The 27,319-nt window shown below is 42.6% G+C and overlaps 1 protein-coding gene across 1 annotated transcript in view; it reads left to right on the top strand.

Moving 5' to 3' along the window:
* COL22A1 (collagen type XXII alpha 1 chain) overlaps positions 1–27,319 on the top strand; it is a 209,309-nt gene that overhangs the window by 107,148 nt on the left and 74,842 nt on the right. Inside the window, exons 16-23 of the mRNA XM_069780112.1 lie at positions 2,879–2,923; positions 7,626–7,679; positions 9,482–9,535; positions 12,711–12,746; positions 14,338–14,367; positions 15,258–15,311; positions 16,136–16,189; positions 26,088–26,141. Of these exons, the coding sequence (XP_069636213.1) occupies positions 2,879–2,923; positions 7,626–7,679; positions 9,482–9,535; positions 12,711–12,746; positions 14,338–14,367; positions 15,258–15,311; positions 16,136–16,189; positions 26,088–26,141 (381 nt within the window). The remainder of the gene's footprint in view (positions 1–2,878; positions 2,924–7,625; positions 7,680–9,481; positions 9,536–12,710; positions 12,747–14,337; positions 14,368–15,257; positions 15,312–16,135; positions 16,190–26,087; positions 26,142–27,319) is intronic.

Raw genomic sequence — 27,319 nt, 5'->3', positions numbered from 1 at the left:
AGTCATGTCTCTTGTTAAATTTTTAACACTCTAGAAACTTTCTCTACTTTTTCATTGTGTTCTGCCCAGATATTTATTATTATTATTATTAGTGTTAGTATTAATATTAAGCAGTATAGGGTATGTCTGACCACTTAGCTGTACTATGTCCAAATAGTGACATTTTCTTGACTTCGTTGAGTTTCTTCTGACTTCTTTAAATGAGAACAGACCTGTAGCCAGTAGAGAGATGTCAGTAGAAATGACTTGATTGCTGAGAGAACACCTAGTGATTTTGTGATGCTTCCACTGTAATGCAATTGCTTTGGTCTGTGTTGATGCACCATTTATATGGTGCTTGAAAACTTCATCATAACACCAAGAATAAACACCACCCTCTCAGCAAGTTTCCAATCATATTTTCAAAACTGTCAGGGAATAGCCTTTGGCCTCAAGGGACGAACCTGCCTTGAATGAACAAGACAGCAAGAGCAAAATAAATCAGATTCAATCAAGTTAGCATCTCTGTCTTGTGGTCTCACCTTAGTAATTATGGAGGCAGCCTTTAAGCTGGTGTTGCAAAGGCTGATTGGATTTTCTGAGATTTAAGGACCCGACTGAGTCGGAGCAACTCCCGGTGTCAATACAGGCTGGGGGATGAAGGGATTGAGAGCAGCCCTGTGGAGAAGGACTTGGGGATACTGGTGGATGAAAAGCTGGACGTGAGCCAGCAATCTGTGCTCACAGCCCAGAAAGCCAGACGTACCCTGGGCCGCATCAAAAGAAGCGTGACCAGCAGGTCGAGGGAGGTGATTCTCCCCTCGACTCCACTCTGGTAAGACCCCATCTGAAGTACTCCGTGCAGCTCTGGGGTCTCCAGCACAGGAAGGACATGCACCTGTTGGAGCGGGTCCAGAGGAGGGCCACAAAAATGATTAGAGGGATGGAACACCTCTGCTATGAAGAAAGGCTGAAAGAGTTGGGGTTGTTCAGCCTGGAGAAGGAAAGGCTCCAGGGAGACCTTATTGTGGCCTTTCAGTACTTAAAGGGGGTTTATAAGAAAGATGGGGACAGACTTTTTAGTAGGGCCTGTTGCAATCGGACAAGGGCTAATGGTTTTAAACTAAAAGAGGGTAGACTTAGACTAGATTTAAGGAAGAAATGTTTTACAATGAGGGTGGTGAAACACTGGAGCAGGTTGCCCAGAGAGGTGGTAGATACCCCATCCCTGGAAACATTCAAGGTCAGATTGGACAGGGCTCTGAGCAACCTGATCTAGTTGAAGATGTCCCTGCTCATTGCAGGGGGCTTGGACTAGATGACCTTTAAAGGTCCCTTCCAACCTAAAGTATTCTATGATTCTATGACCATACATCAGTGCACTTTAGTGGCATACCAGATGTGCTCATGCACTGAAAGATTTCCCTGTGCCAGCTGAGGGCTTGCTTTACAACTCACTACAAAGGGGTGCAATTTGTTCAAAAGAGCTTGAGCACTTTTGTCTTTGCCCAGGTGGATGCTGTTTCCCTGTATGGTCTAAGGCTGAATTGTATTAGGCTTGAAGATGATGCAGTGAATATGGGGATGGCATTACCTGCCCATGTGGTAGACTCTTGCATTATTAATGAGATAAACAGACAAAGCTACGAGAACACTTCCTTCCTGCTCCTTGAGTCACCTTTTTGTGTGAGAAGCAAAGCTCTCGTGGTGCACTGTTACTGAGGGTCCTGTCCATTTCGATCATAAGATTGACGTTTGGCTTGTGCTGCTGGGGAGGAGCAAAGCGATAATCATCTACTCAGTCTACATGAAGGCCCCATAGTTATTAGTGCATTAAAGGGTTTGTATTTTTGAGCCTCCTGCCATTTGCTTTTTGGGAATAGTAGGGTTATTTCTTGGCAGTGTGGGAAGCTGTGCAGGCTCAGTTTGGGTTATTAGAGGTGGTCAGGGCTGTACAGAGTTTGCTCACAGTCAACCATGGCCTGATATCTGAAAATCTTAATTATCTAAGTCATCCTAAGGGCCAAATAAACCCAGACATGTAGCTCTCATTAGTTTGAAGATAAGACTCTGCTATAGTGTAAAAAAAATTGAAGTTTAAATACAAATGTATTATTAGAATAAGAAGCATTTTAAGCTTTGGCAGTTTTACTGAGCGTATTCCTCTGCCTGTAGCTACTGGTTGGTTGCTCCATTGCTACAATAAAGGTAAAATACAAGGTGCTTGCCGTACCACAGGAAGGTGAAATCCGTTCCTGCCCATTGAGTCAATTGCCTGTGTTAGCGTTGCTGTCTTTCTTCTAGCTAAGCCCCAGCAAATGGTTTTGGTGTACCTGGGAGGAGATGAATTATGCAGTCCAGATGAACACTGGCATTGGAGTCACAGCACAAAAATGTGCTTGGGCCTCTAGGACAGGGATTGTCTACCATTTGCCAGTTTTCAGAGGTACCTGCTGTCCGCCTAGCTACTGCATCCAAACCCACCAGGAATGGGCATTCTTGCTCATTTATGCAATAGGTTTTTCCGTCAGTATCGTCCTCTACCTGTCCTCATTGTTTACGAGCAACATGAAAAATGCAGAGCACTGGTTGTTTTCCAGACCATCTGCAGCTGTGGTGTGTTCCCTGTTCCTCCACACTGCTGTTGGCAGGAGGGTCATGTGTCTGCAGGCAATATAATATTACAGGCGTTCTTGGGCCCACAGGCCATCCCTGCTCTGTAAGTCTGCTTAGACCATGCTTGTGGCCAACTTTGAGGACTGGCAACACAGGAAATGTCCTTGAGGTTCACTTGAATAGATTGTGCAGACATGCACAGTGATTTGGTGACTAATTAGAGCAGATAACTATGCCTCTACTTGGACTGAGCTTTATAATCTCTTTTTCTTCTTGTTTTTAGGGTCTACAAGGAGAAAGAGGAGAAAAGGGTACCAGAGGTGACAAGGTATTCCTGCTGCATGCTAGGAAAAGCCAGGCTGCTCTTTGCCTTTGCATGTTAGATGGGGCAGGCTGCCAGGCCAGCAGCTCCAGAGGGTGATTGATGATGGAGTTTCCTCACTGCGCTGCAGCTCCTGGTGGTGTCTGGGAATGACCTCCCATAGGAGCGCAGAAGGGCTTTACGTATCTCTGCTGTCTACTAAGCACACATTTGGGGACTTCTTTTCTATGTGTAGCCAGGGATGGAGGAGAGAGAGGAGGAGTGAAGGTATGCCACTGGGGAGATCTAGCAGGGTGTCCACATTGTGTGCGCTGTCTGAGAGTTGCGAATGACCACTGACTGCTGCTGACCATGTCTGCATCCAGCATTTCCCTCTCTCCCTGCAGTTGCTCAGATTATCCAACTTCCTATGCTTCTGTCTTCTCCCAACACCATAAGCTCAGTGTTAGTATCAGGTAGTTTCTATGTTAAAGGCTTCATCCAACTGGTGCTGCTTCTCAGTTCTCTGTTCTCTCCTGTCTGGGAATAGTTGTTTTACAGAGCACAGGACACTCTGGAATTTGAACCACGTTTATGGTTCAAGAAAGAGACCAAGTGTCTATTATACCTAGAAGAAGCATTTAAAAGGAGAGCTGGGCAAACACAATGTCTTTATTATTTCAGTTTGTTCATTGTGTTCAGAGAGACCTCAGATATGTATCTGCTGCAGACCTGCCAGGCGGTGCTCAAGGCTCCCCAGCAATGCCGTCACAGATGCATTTTGCTGTCCCTGCCAGGAGAAGTGAATGCTGGTGCACTCCTGTGCCCGGAGAAGTGGGTGCTGGTGCACTCCTGTGCCCCAGCAAGCAACTGGAGATGGGGCATCACCAGACTCTCAGTTGGGCCCAAGTCACCCCTTTTCTCATGCATGCAAAACAGGCAGCAGGGCCTTTCTTGCCAGCTCTGAGTGGCTTGCAGCCCTGAGCAATGTCCTGTCTTGCTTATGTCTCAAGCTGGTCCTGGGACAGGAATATCTCAGTGCTGGTCTGGCAGCTTTGCCTGTGTTCAAGCTATCTTTAGTGATATCTGGCTATATGTGTTTGTCCAAAGGAGGGAGTTATTAGCTTGCTAGCACGGCCTTGTTCCCATTTCTCATTCTCCATCTCCTTCTGGAGAAGAAACAGAGATTTACACCAAGCTTTTGCCTACTGGGAAAAATGATCAATAGACCCTTAGTGTGAGATATTGTGTTTTGCTTTACCATGTGTTAAGGTATCCATTCCCAGTGTCCATTTTGTTGTTTATGATGGAGTAGCCACAACCAAGTTTCGTATTACCTATCCTTGCTGCTACAGCTAGAGCAGAAGGCTGGATTGTACTTCATCTTTTTTGTGCTTTTGCCTCAGCCCTTTGCAGGGCTGGCTCAGTGTGTTGTGTCTAGCCAGCGCGCCTCTGCTGCTTTTCTGGAGGCGAGGTTGTCTAATCTGCTGGAATATTTGGCTCCCGGAAGAAAATCCATCTTTCTGACATCACCGTGATGGGAGAGGAAGCTGGAGCTGTGTGTGGGCAGGCAGCTGACTAAGCTAGAGGAAGATTAAAGTGGGGAAGAAATGAATTAGGTTTTGTTTCATTAAAAGGATATGCACAAGTAGAGCCCCCCCCCTTTTTTTTTTTCTTCCTGAAGCAGCCAGATCTCTGCTACAACAATTGTACTTTGATTTTTTCCAGGCTTTAATGATGGTCTCAGAGCACCCACTGCCATTGCTTGAACTTCTACCAGTCAGTACTACTGTGAAAACAGTGGGCGTGAATTCAGCAGGCCAAATATTTTCTTGTCTGCTTTTCACTCTGTAACTTGAATACTGACACCTACGCAACCTGTGTCTCTTTGTGCCTGAGGAGAAAAGTTTATTATATATATCACTTGACAGCACTAGCCCATGCACTGAGTATTGGTCTATCGAATCTACACCCTAGTATCAAAAAAAGGCTAAATATCCCATAATACATCTTGCTATGTTCTTATATCCTGGGACCTCAGATGTAAGTATTGAGGTTTTATAGTGAGGTTCTCAAATCCACTAGTATGGGTTACACCTGCACTTTAGGAGAGCCACTGCACAATGACTGATACCTCATGTCCTTTTGCATCCAGTGGGCTCACTGTAGACCCCAGGACCGACTCCGCAGAGACAAGCATGATGCACTTCCCTGCCAACATACGTCATAGATGTATGTGATACTTGGCATGTTAATTTAGGCACATTAAACATGACATGGGGCATTGCTTTTGCTGCTTGTGTGCATCCTGTAAATCCTTGTCTGTTGTGTTGGAGAAAAGCTCGTGTAAGGAGGCAGCAGGGCTGGTCTGCTGCTGCCAGGTCCCTCTGTGCAGTGGGTTTGCTCTCCTTCAATTTTTCCTGGGGCCCTGCAGACTCTTAGGGAATCATTTTTCTGATGAATCATTACACTTTCTAACTGGTAGAGGTCAGAAAACAGCACTAAAGTTTCGGTGGAATTGGGATTTCCCCTGGTTGCTTATGACTGTTCACCATTTTGTTCCACTGGTTTAAAAGCAGAAAAAAACCAGTAGAGCACAGGAGAAAGGAAATGGAGTCTTAATGTGAAAATTTGAGAATAAAACTTTATTGGTTTTGTTCTTTCTTTTGGAAAAAAACCCCATTCTCTAAATAGCCTTTTTTAAAGAATGGAAAAAAAGAATGAAAAATATTTATAATGACAGATTTTTCTGAAGAAACAACTGAAAGCACAATTGTTTGGCATGTTTTCAAACAGCTTTATCGTATACATTTGTATAAATAATACATTTGCCTTTCCCAGTCCCCATTACTATCAGTAAGAACATTGACACTTTTCTGTTTTGGCAGCTAAAACAGCATGTGTGAAGTACTCGTTGCTGCAGTGTATCGATGTTAAAAATTCTCCTGAGAATACACTGCACATTTTGTCAGCAATCCACCAGACTGTTGCTTACTGAAAGTTTCAAATTCAGGATACTCGTAGTTCAGTCAGTGCAAAGGAAACCATTTAATGTGGAAACTATTGCCACAAAAGCAAGTGGATCTGGATGTCTGACGCTGGTTTTCAGCTGCTTTCTGTAGGGTACAGGTCTCTCTAATTTCATTCCTTGGATACATAATTTTGAAATAACATTTATGTTACAAGACTGATTGACTTTTTAAAGGGGAAAAAGAAATAAATTGATTTGCAAATCCATTTCTGACTTGCTGAATCAATGTCGTTTTCAAAAGGAGCTAATTAAATCCAGTGCCATTAAGTGTTGGTTTGCAGATAATAACAGAGGTCTAACTGGGATCCTGTGGGATAGTAATCAGAATTAAAATGTCTGAAACATTAAAAAAAATAGAGTAAAGCTAATATTTTGCTGTCACTCCTTGTACTTGTAGAATTTGTTTTTACATGTACATTTATGTTAACAGTGGCACTGTGTGTGCATATTTGATAATTTATATTCAGCTTTGTGTGCAGGATCCAAGCAAAATCAATGTTTCATTTTACAAAGCTTTAAGCATTTTACAGAGTAAGAGGAAGTCCCTATTTCAAAGAGTTTTAAACTAAAGAGGCTGGAATGGGCAAGGGGCACAATCTGTAAGAGAAGAGTGAAGTTCAGTAGGGAGTATGTCATTGATCTAGTCATCATCTCCATCAAGGACCTGGATTATAAAATATGGAATATGTTAAGCTTGAATGTGGAAGTATGGTAGAGGTCGGGGTCAGAATTCAAAATCATCTTGAAAGCATAATCCCCCAAAGCAGAAAATGACATTGAGAAGGGGCAGCTGCAGGATGCTTCGTATGTGTAGGAGAACAAATTGCGCACTGCTACGGATCGGGAGCAACTGATTAAGGAGTTGTACTCTATAAAACATTAAATAATCTTTCTGCTCAAAGTTAGCCTCAGCTGTGTCCAGTTTCGGGCACCTAGCTACAATGAAGATGTGGAAAAAATTGGGAAGTGCACAAATGAAAGCAACAAAAATGATCGCAGGTCTGAAAAACATGTCCATGAAGAAAAGTTGAAAGTATTGAGGTTGTTTACTCTAGAGAAGTTTGAAGGGGGAGTCTTGTAAGTCTTCAGATACATAAAAGGACATTGTAAAGATGAAGGCAACAGTCTGTTCTCTGTGGCGGGTTAGGGAAAGACATACTAGTCTGAAACTGTAGCAAGAAAAAGTCAGGTTTAGGTACAGGGGAGAAAAAAACGTATCTTCAGGTATTAAAAATAAAGTAGTGGAATAGTTTGCCTGTGGACTTTGTGCACTGCCCAACTCTGAAGACATATAGGAATAGTTTAATTGTTCCCCCAGGTTACAGAAAGCAAGGGTGAGAAATGAAAGGGTTTTCTTAACTGGTTAAAAATGAGCTATTGCTGGATGGTGGATTCATTATTTTTTGTAAGAGCTATTCCGGGCTAAATGTTCTCCTGGTGCACTTTGTCCAGTTTACATGAACCCACCTCAGCAAGCAGAGGAAGGATGCCATTGTGGAAACCTGGCACACAACTGCTTCTGGTCGCAGCAAGTTTTCATAGTACAAATGTGGGGACTTTAGCCATTTTCTCTATTGGGCTGGCTTGAATCTCTCTCATTCCTTACTCATGGAATGGATAACATGGATATCTCTTGCACAGTGGTGACCTAAACACCATGGATTTGAGCTATGGTGGTTCTTTCTCTTCTTTTTCTAGGGAGAGCAAGGCCTAGATGGGTTCCCTGGAAAGCCAGGTGTGGAGGGGAAACAGGTACGTGGCAAATACTCAACAGCTATGAGGCTTTTCTTTGGAACAAGTGGAGGTTGACTCTAAAACTGAGACATCCTGGGTGGCTGCTAAGTCATGGCAAGACCCTGCTCCATCAGCAGTTTTTGAACTCCCTATTCAAAGGATCACAGTTTTCTTTTTTTTGTTTGTTTGGTTTTAGAATTAAATTGCAATGCATTATACACTTAAAGGAAATGGCAGTCCTTTAAACAGGATAGGTTAGATGTTTGTCTTAATTTTCATTAAAGACATGAGGAAGCACATATAAAAATTCAGTTGTTTAAGCCTGATTTTTAGAAACTTTTTTTTCCCTCCGACAGCATGAAAGGTAGAGAACTGGATTTAGTATATTTGGTTTGTTTTCAATAAGAAAGGCTTGGAACTATTTACATTTTTAAGACGAGATGAAACCAGAAAATGGTCTAAAAGATCAGTACATTTCTGCTGATTAGACAGATAATGCTTTGTCTAAAGCTGCTATCTGTAGATCCCACAAGACCGTTTTCATCACCCAGGTTATGATACCTAATGAGAGGCATCCTTTACTCCCAAGGATCTTCTGGTCTAAATAGCATAGGACAGAGTAAGAAGCAGAGGCTAAAAAGTGATTTGCAAAAGCCATGCAGCTAATCACTGCCACCCTTGAGCCTGAAGCCTCCAGGCTGCTGCATCTGCATCCTATTCACTAGCCCTTGCTGTTTCCCTCTCTGGAAGGGATCATCTGGAGGCATGTTTTTGCAGTTGCAGAGGTGGAGGAGCTGCACGTCGAATCCTCAGGATAGTTCATCTTCAGGTGGTTTGATCCTGCAGCTCACACGGACAAAGCAGCTGCTGGGGTCTGACCTGAATGTACTTGACAAGCATGGGAGCCGCATGCTGCCCAAGTGCCTTGCTCTCGCTCTTATAGCAGCCAGAGTTTCAACTTGGTTTTGTTGGGAAGTATTTTTGTTTCCATATCAGATGTGTCTTTTGTATTTAGATGGCAAGGTATAGTATCATCAGCAGTCTTAATCTTTGTTAAATCTGCATCTTCTTCTGTGTGAGGTTATAGACATTTTTTCACTAAATGTTCTTCTGATTCTTCATGGGGGATTTGACAGTTAATCATCACTTTCTCTCCGCTCTGTTCCTCAGCCACGGTTTACCCTCTACCGAGAAGTATTTGTCTAGTTAGTGTTTATCACTATCCTTACAAGATGGAAATGTTTTCCAGTGCTAGATGTGGCACTGAAATCACAATGAACTATGTTCACTATGCCCATTACATGGTTTACAGGACTGGTTTATACTTGCAGCAAATGTAGATGAAGTGAGAAATTGCAGAGGGATGTGAAAGTGGATGCTGATTGTTTACTACATCTAAGGAACAATTTTTCCAAGTGACACCCTATTACAGAAGTTGGGTTTTTCTGAAAGGTTTTTTGCCTTTTTCATGTCTAGACACCTAGCAGCGGGCAAATCTTCATGCCTGAATTTTATCCTAAATTTTGTGTTTGACACTGATGTACTCCCTGAATTGCAATCCTTCTGAACCATCTGAAATTGGATTGCTGTTATCGTGGCTGCTGTGACATCTCCATCCTTATTCCCCTTCCTCTCTATGCAGCAGAGCCAAAGCAGCCTCATGTGTTGTATTAGCTGCTATGCCAGTGCAATGGGACATAACTGTGCTGCTGATACCCAAACCTGCAGCCTTATGTTTCTCCTGTACTTTAAGGGAATGGCAACTGATGACCTGCAGTATGTAAACCAAAGATTTTTCTCTCCATTTTACCTGTTTATAGGGCCCTGCTGGCAGCCCGGGCCCTCCAGGTGCCAGCGGGACCAAAGGAGAAAAGGTGAGTTGGGCTGGGGTGCATGGGAGGTGTTTGGACACGCATTTGTTAATTCCTCCTTGGGCCCCCTGTGCTGGAAATATCAGGGCTGTTGGCCTAATATTTATTTCGTTTGTGTATAAATGAAGCTTATATGCATTTAAATGTTTCACTTTTCTGATGTTGCTTCAGTCTGAAATGGGTATAACTGAGTGTTAAATTGTGTCTGGTTATAGCTCCTCTGCTCTCAGTTTAACCCTCATAGTGGGAGTAGAAGGAAGCAGAGAGTAGTTTGGCTCAGGAAAGCTTCCTCACCTAAGAAAGGTGATGAGAAATGTCAATATGTTTGTGTAGATGCTGGTTTTCTGACCCCGGAGATGTAGAATTGACTCAGAAAGTGCCAGTCGAATGACCCCAACCCTGTTAACCTGCAAAATAATTATTCACTACTCTCAGCAGCAATTTTGACCTCATTATTTTACAAAGTTGTTAGAGTTTTCAGGGCAGCCTTATGTTTCCCTCTCTGCTAGAAGTGATGTTGTGGTTTTGGTATTTCCTACCCAGTTCTTTAGCATGAGTGGAAATGCATGCCCAGTTCTGGATATTCTTTTTTCCTTTTCTCCTCCACATAAGGCAGTGACCCTCATCCGAGTATGCAGAAGGATATCCCTCTATTTCCCATTACTTTCCTACTCAGATTCAACAGCTTTAGATGAGGTTTCAGAAGCACCTATGAGTAGGGCACATTCATTGAGGTGATAAAAGCAACAAGATCTTTGTGCTCCAGCATGTGTGCAGCAGAGAGCAATCTTGAGTTCATAACACTTCATCCATATCTCTGAAGTGGATGCATTTGGTGCTTCCAGAAGATGTTGAGCTGCTTGCTCCATTATTTTCAGTGCAGCTGATGAGTGTTTCTTCAGTCCTTTTGGCATAGTATGGACTCTCTTTAGAATAAATAACAAATAGTAATTAAAATTGTCTTAAGAGGAAAGAGCATGAAATATATGCTGGGTCATTCGGAGACCTACATGAGTAATGAATAAACAAAGTGTGAAAGGAAGCTATATGATAATTTTTGCATTAGTCTGCACCTAAAGTAAAGGATACACCTTCTGGATGCTTAGTCTTAAAGCATAATAAATGGTGCATGCTGCTGGAGAAAAACGGGCTGCAAAAAACTGATAGCCTAGTTGGCAATAAATTATGTAAAGAGGGTGTAGCATTTCAGTGTCCTGCAAACACTTATAGCATGATGCCCAAGTTAGCAGATGTGACACCCAGCTACAAGAAGGGCTGGAAGGAGGATCCAGGGAACTACAGACCTGTCAGTCTGACCTTGGTGCCAGGGAAGGCTATGGAGCAGATCATCTTAAGTGCCATCACATGGCACGTATAGGACAACCAGGTGATCAGGCCCAGTCAGTATGGGTTTATGAAAGGCAGGTGCTGCTTGACTCACCTGATCTCCTTCTCTGACAAGGTGACCTGCTTAGTGGATGAGGGAGAGGTTGTGGATGTTGTCTACCTGGACTTCAGTAAAGCCTTTGACACCATTTCCCACAGCATTCTCCTGGAGAAACTGGCTGCTCGGGGCTTGGACGGGTGTACGCTTCACTGGGTAAAAAGCTGGCTGGATGGCTGGGGCCAAAGAGTTGTGGTGAATGGAGTTACATCCAGTTGGCAGCCGGTCACCAGTGGTGTTCCCCAGGGCTCGGTTTTGGGGCCAGTTCTGTTTAATGTCTTTATCAATGATCTGGATAAGGGCATCGAGTGCACCCTCAGTAAGTTTGCAGATGACACCAAGTTGGGCAGCAGTGTTGATCTGCTCGAGGGTAGGAAGGCTCTGCAGAGGGATCTGGACAGGCTGGATCAATGGGCCGAGGCCAGTTGTATGAGGTTCAACAGGGCCAAGTGCTGGGTCCTGCACTTGGGTCACAACAACCCCATGCAGCGCTACAGGCTTGGGGAAGAGTGGCTGGAAAGCTGCCCGGTGGAAAAAAGGACCTGGGGGTGCTGGTTTACAGCCGGCTGAATACGAGCCAGCAGTGTGCCCAGGTGGCCAAGAAGGCCAACGGCATCCTGGCCTGTATCAGAAATAGCGTGGCCAGCAGGAGCAGGGAGGTGGTTGTTCCCCTGTACTCGGCACTGGTGAGGCCGCACCTTGAATACTGTGTTCAGTTTTGGGCCCCTTGCTACAAGAAAGACATGGAGGCGCTGGAGCGTGTCCAGAGAAGGGCAACGAAGCTGGTGAAGGGTCTAGAGCAGAAGTCTTATGAGGAGTGGCTGAGGGAACTGGGGTTGTTTAGTCTGGAGAAAAGGAGGCTGAGGGGAGACCTGATTGCTCTCTACAACTACCTGAAGGGGGCTTGTAGTGAGGTGGGTGTTGGTCTCTTCTCCCAAATAACAAGTGATAGGACAAGAGGAAATGATCTCAAGTTGTGGCAGGGGAGGTTTAGATTGGATATTAGAAGAAATTTCTTCACTGAAAGGGTTATCAAGCATTGTAACAGGCTTCCCAGGGAAGTGATTGAGTGACCATCCCTGGAGGTATTTAAAAGATGTGTAGACATTGTGCTTAGAGTCATGGTTTAGTGGTGGACTTGGCAGTGCTAGGTTAATGGTTGGATTCCATAATCTTAAGTGTCTTTTCCAACCTATATGTTTCTATGTGATTCTGCTCTATAAAATGACTTAGGGAAAATGGTATCATTTCACACTTCTTTTTTTCTTGCACAGATTTTTTTCTCTTTAACAAGCGAAAGCATTTTGGCCTCTAAATATCCATCCTGCAGACTCTGTTAGGGATCTAAGCATCAATCAGGTTTATTTGTGTGGTATGTGTACACCAATTATAAGTTTTTTGAACCTCAAATTTAATGTTATGGTGCATCCAGTGCATCATTCATTTTATGTCACCAAATGTCATTAAAATCAATGTATATCATCACAGTAACACAGACCAGAAGCAGTTCTTGCATGTATTCATCTGCGGGACAGAGAAAGCAGAGTTAATTGGGATTGCACGTTCATATCTATTAATTACAGGATGGTATTGAAAATAAGAGTGTACAACAGCCATTGGAAAACATGCTCAGAGGTTTGCTTTTGTTTTGCGTTATGTTATGTATTGTGCTATGTTGTGTTCTGTGTTACGTTATGTTATGTTTTTTTTCATTTCTTTCATGTTTCCCTTCAGGGTGAACCAGGACTTCCAGGATTGCCTGGCTTTTCGGTAAGAATTTTTTTTTAGCTTTCTCAAACATCGTAGGCATTACTGCCTGAGAAGAGAAAATGGAAGCTGGGGGTGAGAGGACTTTACTAAATGAGAGATGTTCTTAAATGTTTTTTCAAAAAAAGTTATATTTAATGCAGTGAAGATTTTTGAAGAAGGCAAGTGATGGGTTTCAACACGGAATGCATCACCACAATTTTGGGAGATTTTGAAATGTGAAGACCAGGACTTGAAGAGGCAATGAAAGCATTGCCTCAGGTGCATCAGAGAGAGCAATACTGTGACAGGACTGTGTGGCTTCCAGGACACTTGTTGAGTTGATGCCTAGTCACCTTTGGAAATTAGAGCCTGTGAAACTTATAAAAGCAAATGAATGTTTGGAATTGAGTTGAATTACTGAGTGCCTTTGTCATGGGCTGGATGTGAGAGCTGGGACAGGAGAAGAAAAAGGCAATTTCTGACAAGGGGGAATGGTCTTTCTTTGGCTTATATCTGAAAAAGTCCTGGTGGAATATGAGACAACTAGGACCTGATGTGCTGAAATCAGGAAAGCAATGACAAAAAAGAAAACGGAGAAAATAGGAGAGGGGGGTTGATCTTTCCTGTGGCACTAGATTTACGTGCCTTTGTGCATCCCTCTGCCTTCGGCAATGCCTTCACTGATGCCAGAGGTGTCACTATCAGGAATGTAAGGATATCCAGAGGTTAGTGTTGTCTGTATGAAGGCATTATCTCCAACTGAATGGAGAAAGAAGATTTACCACAAAGTATGCAGAAGGAGAGGTCTACAACTGAGTTCTGCAGGGGCTGGTAACAAAGCAGTTGAGGAGTATCTCTTTTACTTTCAAAAAAATAGGATTAAAATTAGGAAACAGCACTCTTGGACTATTTGTAGAAAGCATTAAAGGGCCACTGATACGAGCGATGTTAACTGTAGCACTGTGCCAAAGAAGGACTGGGTGCTAAAGACAAGAATGAGAAGCTCCCTGGCAATCATGAGAAAGGCAGCAGGCTATTTCCTTACCCTGAATGTGGTAGAAAGCAAAGGAGGGAGAAGGAAAGAGCTCTGAAAAAAACCTGTTTGGGTAAGAGCCTTTTACTGCCCTGCTTAAATGTGAAATTAATGATGTGACAGTAGTTGCCAAGAGATTTTGAAAGATACGTATAAAACCTGAAAGTGAGCCTGAAGTTCCAGGAGGTGGGTGGAGAACAGGCTGAGCATGCACCATATCCAGTCAGCCTGCTGTTTATACGATGCCTTCTGCATTCAATAGATCTTTGTAATTTAAAACAAGACAAGAGCTGGGGAATTTACTAACTTATTTATACCAATGAGATAATGAATTAAGTTCTTACTGTTCATACAGCCATGCAAATCATTTCATAGGTGTGCAAACCTTGTGTCAGTCTGAGCTGTTTAAATAGAAGGTATCCCCCCGCCCGCAGCAGGATTTGAAGAGCTGCAGCAGTTAGCGTGCATCTTGAGGGAATGGCGAGGGGAGAAAAGTGCGCTGTGGGGAACCATCATACCTCTGGCACCTGCTGTGTTCTTTCCCCTTTTTACCTTTATGACTCTGCATTTTTATTGCAGGTACACACTGAAGGCCTAAAAGGAGAGCAAGTAAGAGAGATTCAATATCTTTTCTTCCATTGCAAGGATACTTTTATGTAGTTCAGTTGCCTGTTAGATTAGATTTTGCTTTAAAAGAATACTTCAAAATTAAGGTGGATAGGAGTATTGTCAGGCCATCAAGAAACAAGTTTTCCTATTTACAGTGGAGAAAATAAACAAGAAAGGAAAAAGGGCAATGTCCTTTTCAGATGCGGTGAATCTAACATGAACGAGAAGTATAAATTGGAGAGTCAGCTACACAATTCTTTAAGTCCAGGGAAATATTAGTTTGAAAGTTAAACTGTATTTGAGTTTTATGCTGAGTTTGTCTCTGAACCTGGGCACTCAAATAGAGGAGAGACACCTGTTGCTTCAGTCTGTTAGTCGTACATATAAATAAAATATATTTAAATTTTGATTTTGTGTTGGTAGTTGCATAATTTGTATTTAACTGTTACTTAATATAATTATATGCATTGTATAAATGATACTTTAAAGCCCTTCACAGTTGTACTGGCTTGGGCGAAATGCCTGTGGAAGCTGTTTTTGCAACAATTGCTTTTCTCCACCACTGAACCCCAACCCACAGTGTTTTATTGGAATATCCAGGATAGCCCAGTGTCTTCGGTAGAGTTACTACCTTTGAAAAATAAAGAGCCAGTTATGGATAAATGCCTACTGAACGTGGGTGGATCAGTCTGTGTACAGTCTAATGAGTGCTGATAATTCAAGTAGCTGAAGGATTAAGGAGAAAACCAGCTGGTCTCTGCACTGGTTCTTTGGAACCTATGAAGAAAGGGGTGGTATAGGTTCTGTAAAGATGGCCAACAAGACTAATGTGCCCATATAATTTTTCATACAGATATTTTAACGCTTTTTAAAAAAAAATATTTCTGTAGGGAGAGCCTGGGCCGCGAGGACCACAAGGCCAACCTGGACTTCCTGGGCCTCCGGTAAGTTTTTCGCTCACTGCTTGCAATTCCCAGAAGCTGAAATTCAGACTGGTGTGAGGCATACATGCAAAATCTTATATATTATTCAGGCACTGTGATCTTAAACAGTGCCTTCCAGCCTCCTGTTTTCTTCCCTGCTGAGAGAAGGTCTCCTGCTGTGGATGGCCACTCTGAACATACAGAGGTGGCAGCCAGGACATGGGCAGTCATTGCACAGAGGCAGACATTGCCTCGAGGCTGTTGTCATGCAGAACCTGATTGTTTTTCTATTTCTAATCTCCTGAAGAGCTGTATGGGCATTCAGCGCATCTCAGAGAGGCACTCACTGTTAACTTGTAAACTATCATGTAACGAAGATCAGAGAACGGTTGCTGTAAAAGGGGTTGGCTTTATGCCACAATATCCTGGCTAAAATATTCTTTGGATGAAAAATAAGAATTGGGTATGTGTATTTGTGTTTCAACACAATTTTTTGCAACAATTTAGACATACCAGCATTCTTACTTTTGACTTAATTGTACCTTATTCTAGTTATATTTTGCAACACAACTCTGCAGGATATCTCAGTTCAGACTGTCACTGCTGCTTCTGGTTTTAATTATGTAATTTAAATATAGTTGTGTGCTCTGTATTTAATCAGGGCATTGTCACTTTTCTCTATCCTGTTTTCTTATTCTCTTCTGCTCGCAGGACAACGTAATTATCAGGTAAGAGTTATCTAGGTAGCCATGCAGTAATGGTAGCACAAAACAGCTAGGAAATGGTTATATAGTTCATTAGTTTTTCTCACTCAGTTCACTTTCTAAAACTTTTCACTTTTAAAGGGAGAGGCTGGTTCTGAAGGCAAGCCTGGAGTCCCTGGTTTACCAGGTCAAAGGGTGAGTTGCTGTTTTTATTTAATGTAAGGCTCAAGAGGCTGTGGACAGCTTTATCCAATAAGGTTAGGTACTTTGGCCCACTTTAAGTATACTTTTCTACTTATTTAAGGATCCTGGAGGCCCAGATCCTTTCCTCTATTCCTTCTTTATGGTCCAGTAACTTTCACTACCTCTTGGAGTCCACAGATTGTATGCAGTAGTCACAGAGACTTGGTCATAGCTTAATCCATAGAGTAGATCGTGGGGGTTGCCTGTAACCCTTTGCACTTGCATCAGTACCAGTGCTGTTAAAAGACTGGGTGTGAGAGCGCTACTTGTGAGCATGGGAGGGTTATGGGCAAAGGACAGTACAGAGGAGAAATATATACCTTGGTAGGTGGTTTTCTACAGATTTCCCATTGAATTGCATGATATTTAATTGAGCTGTAAGTGTGGCTTTTAAGAATCTTCTCCTTAGGAAGATGAGGCATGTAGTCTCATGTTAATGCCACAGTGGAAAAGGGCATTTACTTGCTTTCTTGTACTTTTCCAGTCTTTAGAAAATATCACCTTATCACTTTAGCAAATAACTGTGCCGTGCTTTACTCATGGGTTGACAAGTTCTGATTTGTCCTGGTTTTAAAGCCTGCTGTGAAACATTGTTTCTTGAATAAGACTAATAGAGCATGTTAGCTGGGTAAAGGACAGTGATCCATCAGGATCTGCAACAGGACACAAAATGCTCCTGCTAATGATCATTTGATTAGAGATGTCATTTGATCCATACTGTCTTTGAATGTTTCCCTAGACTCTGTTGTGTCTAGCTAGTTAGACTTCTTCTCCTAGGGGTCTTTATTAGTCACCAGGCATCTTAGGTGGATAGAAGTATTTTTTTTGATTAAAGGCCGTTATTCAATGACTGAATGCATGAGATGAATCGAAGTCCTGGGCTCGGTGGATCTGCATGGATAACCTACGTGTGGGAGAGAGAACAGATTAGAAGATACTACTGATTCACCATTACTATAGTTCTTGACAAAGCACAAATATAAATCCAGGCATTGATTACCATCTTAAATAAATTTGGCTGCAGAAAGCAAGTATTTCTCTAGACAGCTTAAAAGTTAAAATGCCGAGAGCAGAAATCTCAAATACTTGTTTAAGTCTAGTTTTAAATGACTGGATGTGAGGTGAGGGCAGGCTCTGAAGGCCCAGCTTAGAGCTGTAGCGAACCCTCTTGCACACACCCAAACAAGAAGGCTCTCTAGCAGCATAGCCCAGTGTTGAGGACATGGGCGGACGGGATCACAATGTCTCGGTTTCATTTGTGGCTCTACCCCTGGCATGTTGTTAGACTTGGCTTGTTGACTGGATATTAGGAAAAATTTCTTCACTGAAAGGGTTATCAAGCACAGGAACAGGCTTCCCAGGGAAGTGGTGGAGTCGCCATCCCTGGAGGTATTTAAAAGACATGTAGATGTGGCGCTTAGGGACGTGGTTTAGTGGTGGACTTGGCAGTGTTAGGTTTATGGTTGGACTTGATCTTAAGGGTCTTTTCCAACCTAAATGATTCTATGATTCTAAATTATTCTATGATTCTATTCTAAGACGCATCTCTTCACCTCTGCACACCCTGTCAATAGGAGTAGGAGTGTAAGGCTATACAGGTACGTAAGCAAACCAAACAGCCAGAGCAGCAGTGTGAGCATGGGTTTGTTTAACACTGAGCATGTTCCCCAGCACACCTTTGGGTCATGCCAAGTAGTTGTCTCCCACAAATGTCCCTCCATTGCAAGGTGACTGTATCTGGCATGCTGGATGACAAAGGCCATCCTCGTTTGTGACAAGGAGAGTTTAGCTGCATGAACACAAGCTCGTGTGCTCTTGCACATGGAGCCCTGGCCCATTGTGTTTAGCATAGACATAGCCTTTTTCACTGTGGTAAGGACAGAAGAATCAGAGCTAGAGGCAGATTTGGGACTCCTTTTCAGCAGACCTGTGTAGAACAGATGAAAATCACTAACCATCTGCTTGCCTGGTCCCTCTGCTGTTTTATACAGGTGAGGTTTCAAGATATCATGCTGTATCAATTTGTATTTCCTGAAAATTTGGTTCCTGAGGTACTTTAAAAATATTCTGCACTAATATGTTGTAATGTATGGGACAGATTATAGTGCAAGACTGACTTCAGGACCTTTTCAAGTAGCATGCTGCAAAGGGGCTGATGTAAAACGGTTACTGTTTTGCAGTATGATTCAACCTCAGTTTTGCATTGTGGTCTTCAACCAAGATGTAAGCGAAGTCGGCACATGCACAGAGTCCCTGTCCTGACACAGGGATGTGGATGCGACCATTTGTTAGAGTTCTTAGAAGCCTGCAGTGCTTTAGTTAGCTGTAATGCAGCTGGCACAAACTACTAATGGACTGAAGATGTGTTTGGAACCATTTCATAGAGGAGTTCGTGTCTCATAACACAGTCCCCTGGAAACGAAGGATCTTGACCTGCGCAAGGACAGAGGCAATGTTGGCTGGTGTTAGAAATACAATGCAGAAGCCACCTACACAGTGTATAGGCTTCATAGAAGATGACATATTTTGCCAAGTACTCTAGTGACAGTTTGGCTGACAGGAATAGGGTCATACATCTTGGAAGGATTTCTAGGAAAAGAGGAAGTATGATATTCTTTGGGCCTGAAGTTGCTGCTCCTGTTATTGCTGAAGAAATAAAAGAATACATGGGATAGTACAGTTGCCAATAAACAAGGCATAATCTTTAGAGAGTCACCATTTGTGTTAAAGAGCGTCAGTTTAATTTCTTAAGACAGCTACTTCAAGATTGATCTTTCAGTTAAATACATTCATTGTACTTGCTTAAATGTTTTTCCATCACCCCTGCTTAGACTGCACGTTTCTTGGAGCAGTTGCAGAATCTTCTGCTAATGTATGGTACAAGTACGGCTGAATAACCAAGTGGGGCAAAGAAGCCCAGTCATCAGGACTTCACGTGGCCCAAGGCTGCTTCTGGCCTTGGTATTACAGATTGCTTAAGACCATGCTTAAGACCAAGAAGCAGTGTTGGCTCAGTTTTGGGGCCAGTTCTGTTTAATGTCTTTATCAATGATCTGGATAAGGGCATCGAGTGCACCCTCAGTAAGTGTGCAGATGACACCAAGTTGGGCAGCAGTGTTGATCTGCTCGAGGGTAGGAAGGCTCTGCAGAGGGATCTGGACAGGCTGGATCAATGGGCCGAGGCCAGTTGTATGAGGTTCAACAAGGCCATGTGTCGGGTCCTGCACTTGGGTCACAACAACCCCATGCAGCGCTACAGGCTTGGGGAAGAGTGGCTGGAAAGCTGCCCAGCAGAGAAAGACCTGGGGGTGCTGGTTTACAGCCGGCTGAATATGAGCCAGCAGTGTGCCCAGGTGGCCAAGAAGGCCAACAGCATCCTGGCCTGTATCAGTGTGGCCAACAGGAGCAGGGAAGTGATTGTCCCCCTGTACTCGGCACTGGTGAGGCCGCACCTTGAATACTGTGTTCAGTTTTGGGTCCCTCGCTACAGGAAAGACATGGAGGTGCTGGAGTGTGTCCACCCAAGGGCAACGAAGCTGGTGAACAGGCTTCCCAGGGAAGTGGTTGAGTGACTATCTCTGGAGGTATTTAAAAGACGTGTAGACATGGTGCTTAGGGCCATGGTTTAGTGGTGGACTTGGCAGTGCTAGGTTAATGGTTGGACTCGATAATCTTAAGTGACTTTTCCAACCAAAATGATTCTATGAATCTATTCTATGTCTCTGTTCCCTTTTGAGGGCTTGCCACTAAGCCAGCCTTGCTATCTGCAAGCATGGAGAACTTTAGATATAGCCCAACCATACCCAGCAGGTCACCTCCAAATTGTTTAGAGCACCACCATGTTACTCTCAGACAAACTTTACAGAAGTTGTGGACAAGAGAGCAGCGTACTCACAGCTGTTCTTGAAAGCATAAAGGTCACTGGTGAGTCACAGAAATTGTGCCCAAAGGCTGGGATTTTCTGCTCTGCAGGAGGATGGGGTTTGAGTGACAGGGGACAGACTGAAGAAGACACTACAGGACCCTAGTTGGCATTAGAAAAAGAAATGCTCCTGAGCTGACTGAAGAATGTGATAAAGCATCTTCCTAATGTTTTATTTAGAAAAAAATGAAACCAGACGTGTTTGGGGGCAGAGTGAAGCGAGTGTTGTGCTCTATAAAAAGCTGACGGTATTACAGAGATCTGATTGCCAAATTTATCATAAGCTAAGCTTGCTATATATGAACTCTCCGTCCTGGAACCCATTCCCAGGAGCTCCAATATGGTGCATGTGTTTTCAATGTAGTTAATAATAATGCACACTCACAGGCATAATTCTTTAACATGGAAACCTAATTGGAGGGCTGCTTATATTTGGGGGAGTGGCCCAGTAGTGGAAACACACTGGGAGGAGCATAAGCTGGGAAGACAGATCATCTTCCAGGCATTTAAAAGCACTTCTCTGTTAGCCTGCTGTAGTTGCAGGTCTTGAAGTGTTTTATGGGCACAGAAAAAATTCACAGTCTCCTCAGTACATCTGCTGAACTGCTCATCTGACAACTCCTGTCCATCCTTTGATCCTGTCTGGGGGCAAGGAGATAACAATTCCAACCTGAACCAAGCGAATGGGTTATGTTCATTTTATTAGCCAGCTGCTTCCAAGTGCTTGGCACCTGACGCCTATATTTTGACAAGGATACCCTCACATTAAGAGCACACAGTGGGAAGAAAGCAGCTTTGCTGTTCTCATCTGTCCCATAAGATCTTTGAGTAATAGACAGTACTGTCTTTCTGATTTTACTAAAACTGCCTGAAAAAGAGGTAGAACTCAGAAAGTCTGGTTTCATTTTAGGGTGGTTTTGTGTTTTTTTCCCCTCTTCCTGTTCTCCTCTTTCTCCTGTGAAATGGAAGAGAATTGAAGTATTTTGATTCTGCTCTTAAGTTTTTTGACACCTGATCTACTGAAATATTTGTTGGAAATAAACCCAACTTTTTTTTGCTTGACAGACACAAAACTTGCAGATGTATGACATGCTCCTGGAAGGCATGCCGATCTTTGCATAATCCAGCCTAAACACAAGGTTCTTCTGAAGTATGCTCCATATAACTTGGATTTCAAGCATTTGCCTCTTCTTGAAATGACACAAGTTCATTCAAGTGATTGAAATTTCAGAAGGAAACTGAGAAAGCATTTATCCTGTTGCAGTACTTTCCACATAGGCATGAGATAGTAGCTAGCTAGACCCACTTCAAGTTTGATGTGCTGCACTGCAGCCTAGTTTTCCAAATTTGCATTGTCAAAATTTTCCCATGCTCAAAGAAAAATCAGTGCAAACCAAACAAAAAAATACAGGAGTCTCATAGGATAGTAAGTATGGGGAAAAAAATTAATGGAAAATATATTCTTAAAATAGTAACCTTTAATGAATGTCCTTCTCCGTATTTAAGAGTCCAATGTACATGAGTCGGGCAGATAAGTAATAATAATTCCCCTTTTTTCAAGTCACTTTATGCACAAAATAATTTATGTGAAGCACAGAGAGTGAGTTGGATGTAGAAACAGAGATAACTTAGAAAAATTTCACTGCAAGATCCTTTTTTTGTGAGCTAATTGCAAAGTTCAGTGTCACGGTCTGTCAGGTTGGAGGCAAGAGGAAGGAGTGCAGCTCCAGGGGTGAGTTACAAAGGGGTGTCTTCCGCATCTTTAATACAGCTGTCATGTTTCAGCAGGTTTTCATGTTTGTGTGTCCACATCCCCTGGATGTTTATTCTTGAAGTAAGAGCCACACAAAAAGCTTAACAGACATTTCTTGACTCTTTACAACTAGAGTACAAGGCTATAAGTCTCAGTAAATACTACTATTTGTTTTATAATAAAGCCTAAAGGATCCTGTTAAAACTGGGGACTGCTGGGTTCAGGGCACTCCTTCCACCCAGAATAGATGGGTTAAGAGCACTTGCCAATACATGGAAGGTTTATCAATGCTGGTTGTCATGGGGGAGATAAATTTATCAGATCTCTGGAGGGCTACTGAGCTCTTCTTTTTGCATCTGATGGCAGGACAGAAATACATGTATTTGACTTTCCACTTCTTGACCCATCTCTCTCCTAAATGGGTTGTTGCATATGATGTTCCTGTTCTGGCCAGTCGCAGCTTGAAATGGGCAGTCAACAATGTTTCAACTCTTACTTCTCTGTGTATAAACTCCCCTTGATTTGAACAACCTTAGACTCACAGGGTCCAAGGGAAGGAGATAGTTGATTGGTATCTCCAGGGGGAGATGTGTAAATAATGGAGGAGAGAGAGGGGAATAAGTTTGCCCAGCAAATTAGGTAGACTTTTTGGAAGGAGCCAGTCCCAAGGTGCAATCTCTCTCAGTGTCCAGAAATACTTACAGCCCTTTGTCACAACAGCCCCAATAATCACCCATAAGCTGGCCAACGCTGATGGTATTTGCATTCTCAAGCTAGGGAGATGCTCTCACTTCATAATTTACTGTCATTATCTAATACATATGCAGACTGTAGAAGGTTGGTGCCTTTAGGGGGCTCAAACTGATTAACACTGCTGGATTTCTTCTGGCTTCTCTAGTAATGTAGAGGACAGGGCTGAAAGGGGTAATCCTAGCATCCCATCTAGCTTACAGAGGAAACAGTTGACATTTATGCTAGCAGTCATATTCGTTCACAATTAAGGATGCTTCCTATGTACTTGGTACCAAATCCACCTCTGTTCCTGGGGCCAAGCCTCAGAGAAAAACATGCTATGAATATATATGGCCATTCTGGCTATTGGACAGCAAGGTGAGAAACAGTCTTGGGCTATGATACCCTTCAAAATTTCCCCTCTAGCAGAGTGGAGCCAACATTTTCCCTTGGTTTCCTGTCTTTTTTATGGTACAGATCATTCTGATGGATGATTGTGTTCATATATATTTGTGGGTGCTTGAAATGTTCAGATGACATTGCCTGCCCTGGCAAAGTTCAGCCTTGCAGAAATCGAAATGTAAGCAAATTAACAAAAAGAATGAAAAAGGGACTGATGGCGTAGATTAAATCCAGAGGGAAGCCATAATTATGAGTGAGGTAAATATATCCATTTCCAATAAAACACACCTTTTTTACTGTGATGTTGTTCAAATTGCTGATAAAGGCAAATAACATAAATTTCATATAGCTAAAGGATACACATTCTTACACACTTAGCTGATTCTTACTATAAGTAACAGAGCATAATTACTGGCTTTTTGTCATATTATTAGGCGATGTGACATTTCGCTGAGCTTTGCTCTCATAGGTATAATTTCTCCCAGCAAGTATTTCTGTACTTTATAGACAGGCTGTAATGTTATGGAGCAAATCTGTTGTAGTTTGGTTTTCGCTAACTTCTGAGTGGCCAAAATGTCCCCTTTGCAATGGTAAATTACTCTCTTAGCCTCTCTGTCAGTATAATTATATGTTGCTTTAAGGGATTTCTCAGTGTTTTGAAAAGCACCAAAATTTCTCAGCATTACACCCCAGGAAAGGATAGGCTCCCCTCACATCTCTCATTGCTCCCACAGATTAGCGTGCCCGGCCATCAGCATGGAAACAGAACAATTGGTGTATACTTGTCACAGGAGGCAAAATATGTCCTTCCTCTGCCTCTTGGCTTTTGAGATGGGTTTGGGGAGAAGGTGGTGCTGCTACAACCTTCCTAGGTTCCCCAAGTAATATTTTACAGGTGGGATCAAGTTTCCAAAAAGCAGTAGTTTGGCAGACCGTAACCAGATAATGCCCTTAAGCTGTAAAGCTGCTAAAGCCACACCTATGTGGACCTCCAAAATAAGGTCCACATGTACTACTTGCATCTCTTCACTTGCAAGGTTACAAGGCTCATTGGGGATTTTGTTGGCCTGAATACTAATGTATCTATCACCCATTGTGGTTTTGTATAGAGTACGCAACAGGGTATGTTCATGCTCTCCAACTTGTGATATCTGATTTAGGGTTACTACTTAGGAAGCTAATTCCATTACGTTCCTTCCAAGGGTTATCAAAAATGTTTATAGCAGGTTCCTGCCTCTAATGCAGTCTCTGAATTAGAGTCTAAGGAGATGCATAAATATCACCAGGGGAGGTGCAAGGTGGGTGCTAATTATGCCCAGTGACCAATGAGGTTGGTGGGACACGAAGGAATCAGTCACACTGTGTTGTATGCTGGCTTCAGTGTTCCAGATGTGGAACCAGCCAACCTAACGTGTAGCTCTTGTGTTGATAGGAAGCTGGAGGTGGCATGCAGGCATATTCATCTCCTGGGTCTGGCCCCACACACCACATCCTGTATGCTCTATTCATAAGCTTATATATTTATTACAATGAGGATCTTAACAGTGTCCTTTGCACGAGCACCTTGGCAGTTGGCAAAATGAGCATCTTTAACTAGAAAACATATGTTGAATCATGTGGTAACATGAGTCCTTCAGGTTATAAATGGGCTTTTTTTGTTTGACAAGCAAAGAAGTGATGGATCTTGAAAAAGTAGGAGCACTCATGAATAGTGCATGTACTGAGTATATAATGCAGATTTTTATTGGTATTAGGGTCCTGGAAATGACTACAAACTCCTTCTGATACCCAAGGGCCTCATAATCGCTCCTTTAATTTTTTTCTTAAATTCTGTATGCGACAGCTGCTTTTTTTGTTATGAGAAAAATAAGAAAAAGATCAGATTCTGACACACCAGCTAATGAATCTCAGTCAAAACAGGGGAAAATATGATGAAAACTTATTTTGCTTGTGATGTTTTAGATTTTTCATTCATTTAAGTCAGCAGGAAGATGTCGTTTGTAGGTGTTGTTTCTGGACATATTTCAAGAAAGAAAAATAAAGGGAAAATTATATATATGACTCTTACACATCTGCAAGACCAATCACATCATCAGTGACATGAAACTTGCTTAATTATAATATCCTTCTAAAAAGAAAATCAGTTTGGATGAGAAGTAGAAATGAGGGAGAAAAAAAGTCACTTCTCTGTCTCTTGGATGTTTACATGGCTCGTCTTGTACACTCCTAGTATATTACTAACAACCTCAGAAGTATTAATGATTCAGTGCCTATTACACATCAGGGAAGGATAGATTATTTTTACAAGAAAGCCGAGTCACAAAATATGTGACTTGCCCAAAGTAACACAACAAGTCAGCTGTTGAGTTGAGAAAAAAATCCAGTCTCTGCCTTAACTCCAGTGTTTCATGCATCCTTACTGCATCTTTTCTTCCTCTTTTTTTCCTCGTGTAGGACTTTTCTCTGTGAACTCTTTGAGGTCAAACCCATGGGGAACACAGTTGCTGCAGCATTCATATAGGTGAACTTGTCTCAAGGGAATACTCCAGGTCCTGGCTTATCCTTCCCTTGCACCAGCAAAGCTCTCTGGTTCCTCTGGAGGATTCTTTTTCTTGTTGCAGAGGAGACAGTGAGCTCTGTCCCTTGGTGGTAATGCCAACCCTAGTTAGAAATGCTTCATGGTTCCCTGTTTCCTGGCTTAGAGATTGTGAATCTTTTATATTCATCCATGCACCACAGTTCTTAATTACTTTCTTTCTTAATGCGTGAGACAGGGCAAGGAACATGAGGGACACTGCTTGGCTTTGTTGGGGAGGGTTGAAGGGCTAGACTTCAGGAAGGAAAGTGCCTCTCAGCATGTGTCTACACAGGGTACGTCCCTTGGCTGCATCTCCGCACTGTGACTTCTCTGACCCTCTGGGTCAGAGGGTTTTGTGTACCCACATTACAATGATTTACCAGTTTTGGGGTGAAGGGCTTTGGAAAGTCAGTAGCAGTCTTTGTCCTGGCATCTAATACTTGCTCTTCTGTTGAACATGCAGGGTAAAAAGGGAGAACCAGGATTCCCAGGGATCAATGGTCTGATTGGCCCTCAGGTAAGTGATGATTTCTTCTTTTTCATATAATATATGGAGAAACATATTTTGTGGCAACAGGTGACTTGGAACCACAATGCAGCATGCTGTGACATTGTTCTCTTCTCATCTGCAACATCTTTGAAGTTGGTATTTCTCCTTTAAGAGCCAGTCTAATTTATCCTGTTGTGATTGAGAGAAGTCTGCCTGTCTGGCAGCGATTACCTTTACCTTCCACAGTTTTTCAGCATCTTTGAACAGGGTCATAAGAAGGTGTTTTGTATGTGATTTCCCCATGGCTTGTTCATACAGCAGTATGATTCCAGAGGGAAAGCAATGATTTGTGTTTTGTAATATTTAGGGTAGTGCCTCAGCTAATTGTTGGCTGTGTGAATTAGCAATTGCAGATATACCTCCTGTGCTGCAGTCTTGAGGGAAGAAGCAGTTTAAAAGGTATTTGCTGTTCAGAAAGCACACTTCTTTGAGCACAAGTCTGGTTTTGTGGCTTTGATACCCACATTTCTACTTGTTACAGAGGAATAGGAGTTGGCTTACTGAGGAAGGTAGAGACAGGGGTTTAAAACTAAATGTTTATCCTCCCTGTGAGGAAGGATGTCTTAAGTTAATGACCCCTTACCTCCTTTTTTTTAAAGCTTTTAGCAAGATAGTGCTCCAAATTGCACCATCTATAACACCATAAGGGCAAAATAGTGCTGTTCATGTTAAGCATCGTCAGAGAGGATTCGGCTCCACCTTGGATCAACCCATTCTGTGCTGTATTATAATAACAGTGACACTTGTCTCTGGCTTGGTTTCTTGCTAACTTTGTAGCCAAACTCAGCTGATCTGAGTTGCTCTGTAGGGTCGCCCCTGCAATAAGAAAAATATTTGCGGGAATGTCCTCAAGCAGGAGAGATTCAACCTCACTTTAAGCTGACCACTCAGGATAAAACTGAGCATTTCATTCATTCCCTTTTCAGTAATAAATTAATGAACTGGGTCTTTGGCTTTGGCATTTGTTTCAATAATTGGTTAAGTTTTGGGCAGGAATGAAGAGCCTCCATTGCTACAGCTGTGGGTGATGTATTGCAACAAACAGCACACTGCTAGACAGCAGATGCTGATTTTTCATTTATTTCCTCTGGCAAGCTATGCCCTTGTAACCAGGAAACACGATCTAGAAATGGTTTCTGTGGCAG

This window comes from Haliaeetus albicilla, chromosome 3, assembly GCF_947461875.1.
Source record: "Haliaeetus albicilla chromosome 3, bHalAlb1.1, whole genome shotgun sequence".
NCBI classification, from domain to species: domain Eukaryota; kingdom Metazoa; phylum Chordata; class Aves; order Accipitriformes; family Accipitridae; genus Haliaeetus; species Haliaeetus albicilla.
Note: the sequence above shows the minus strand (reverse complement) of the source record. Positions and strands in the feature narration are given on the sequence as shown.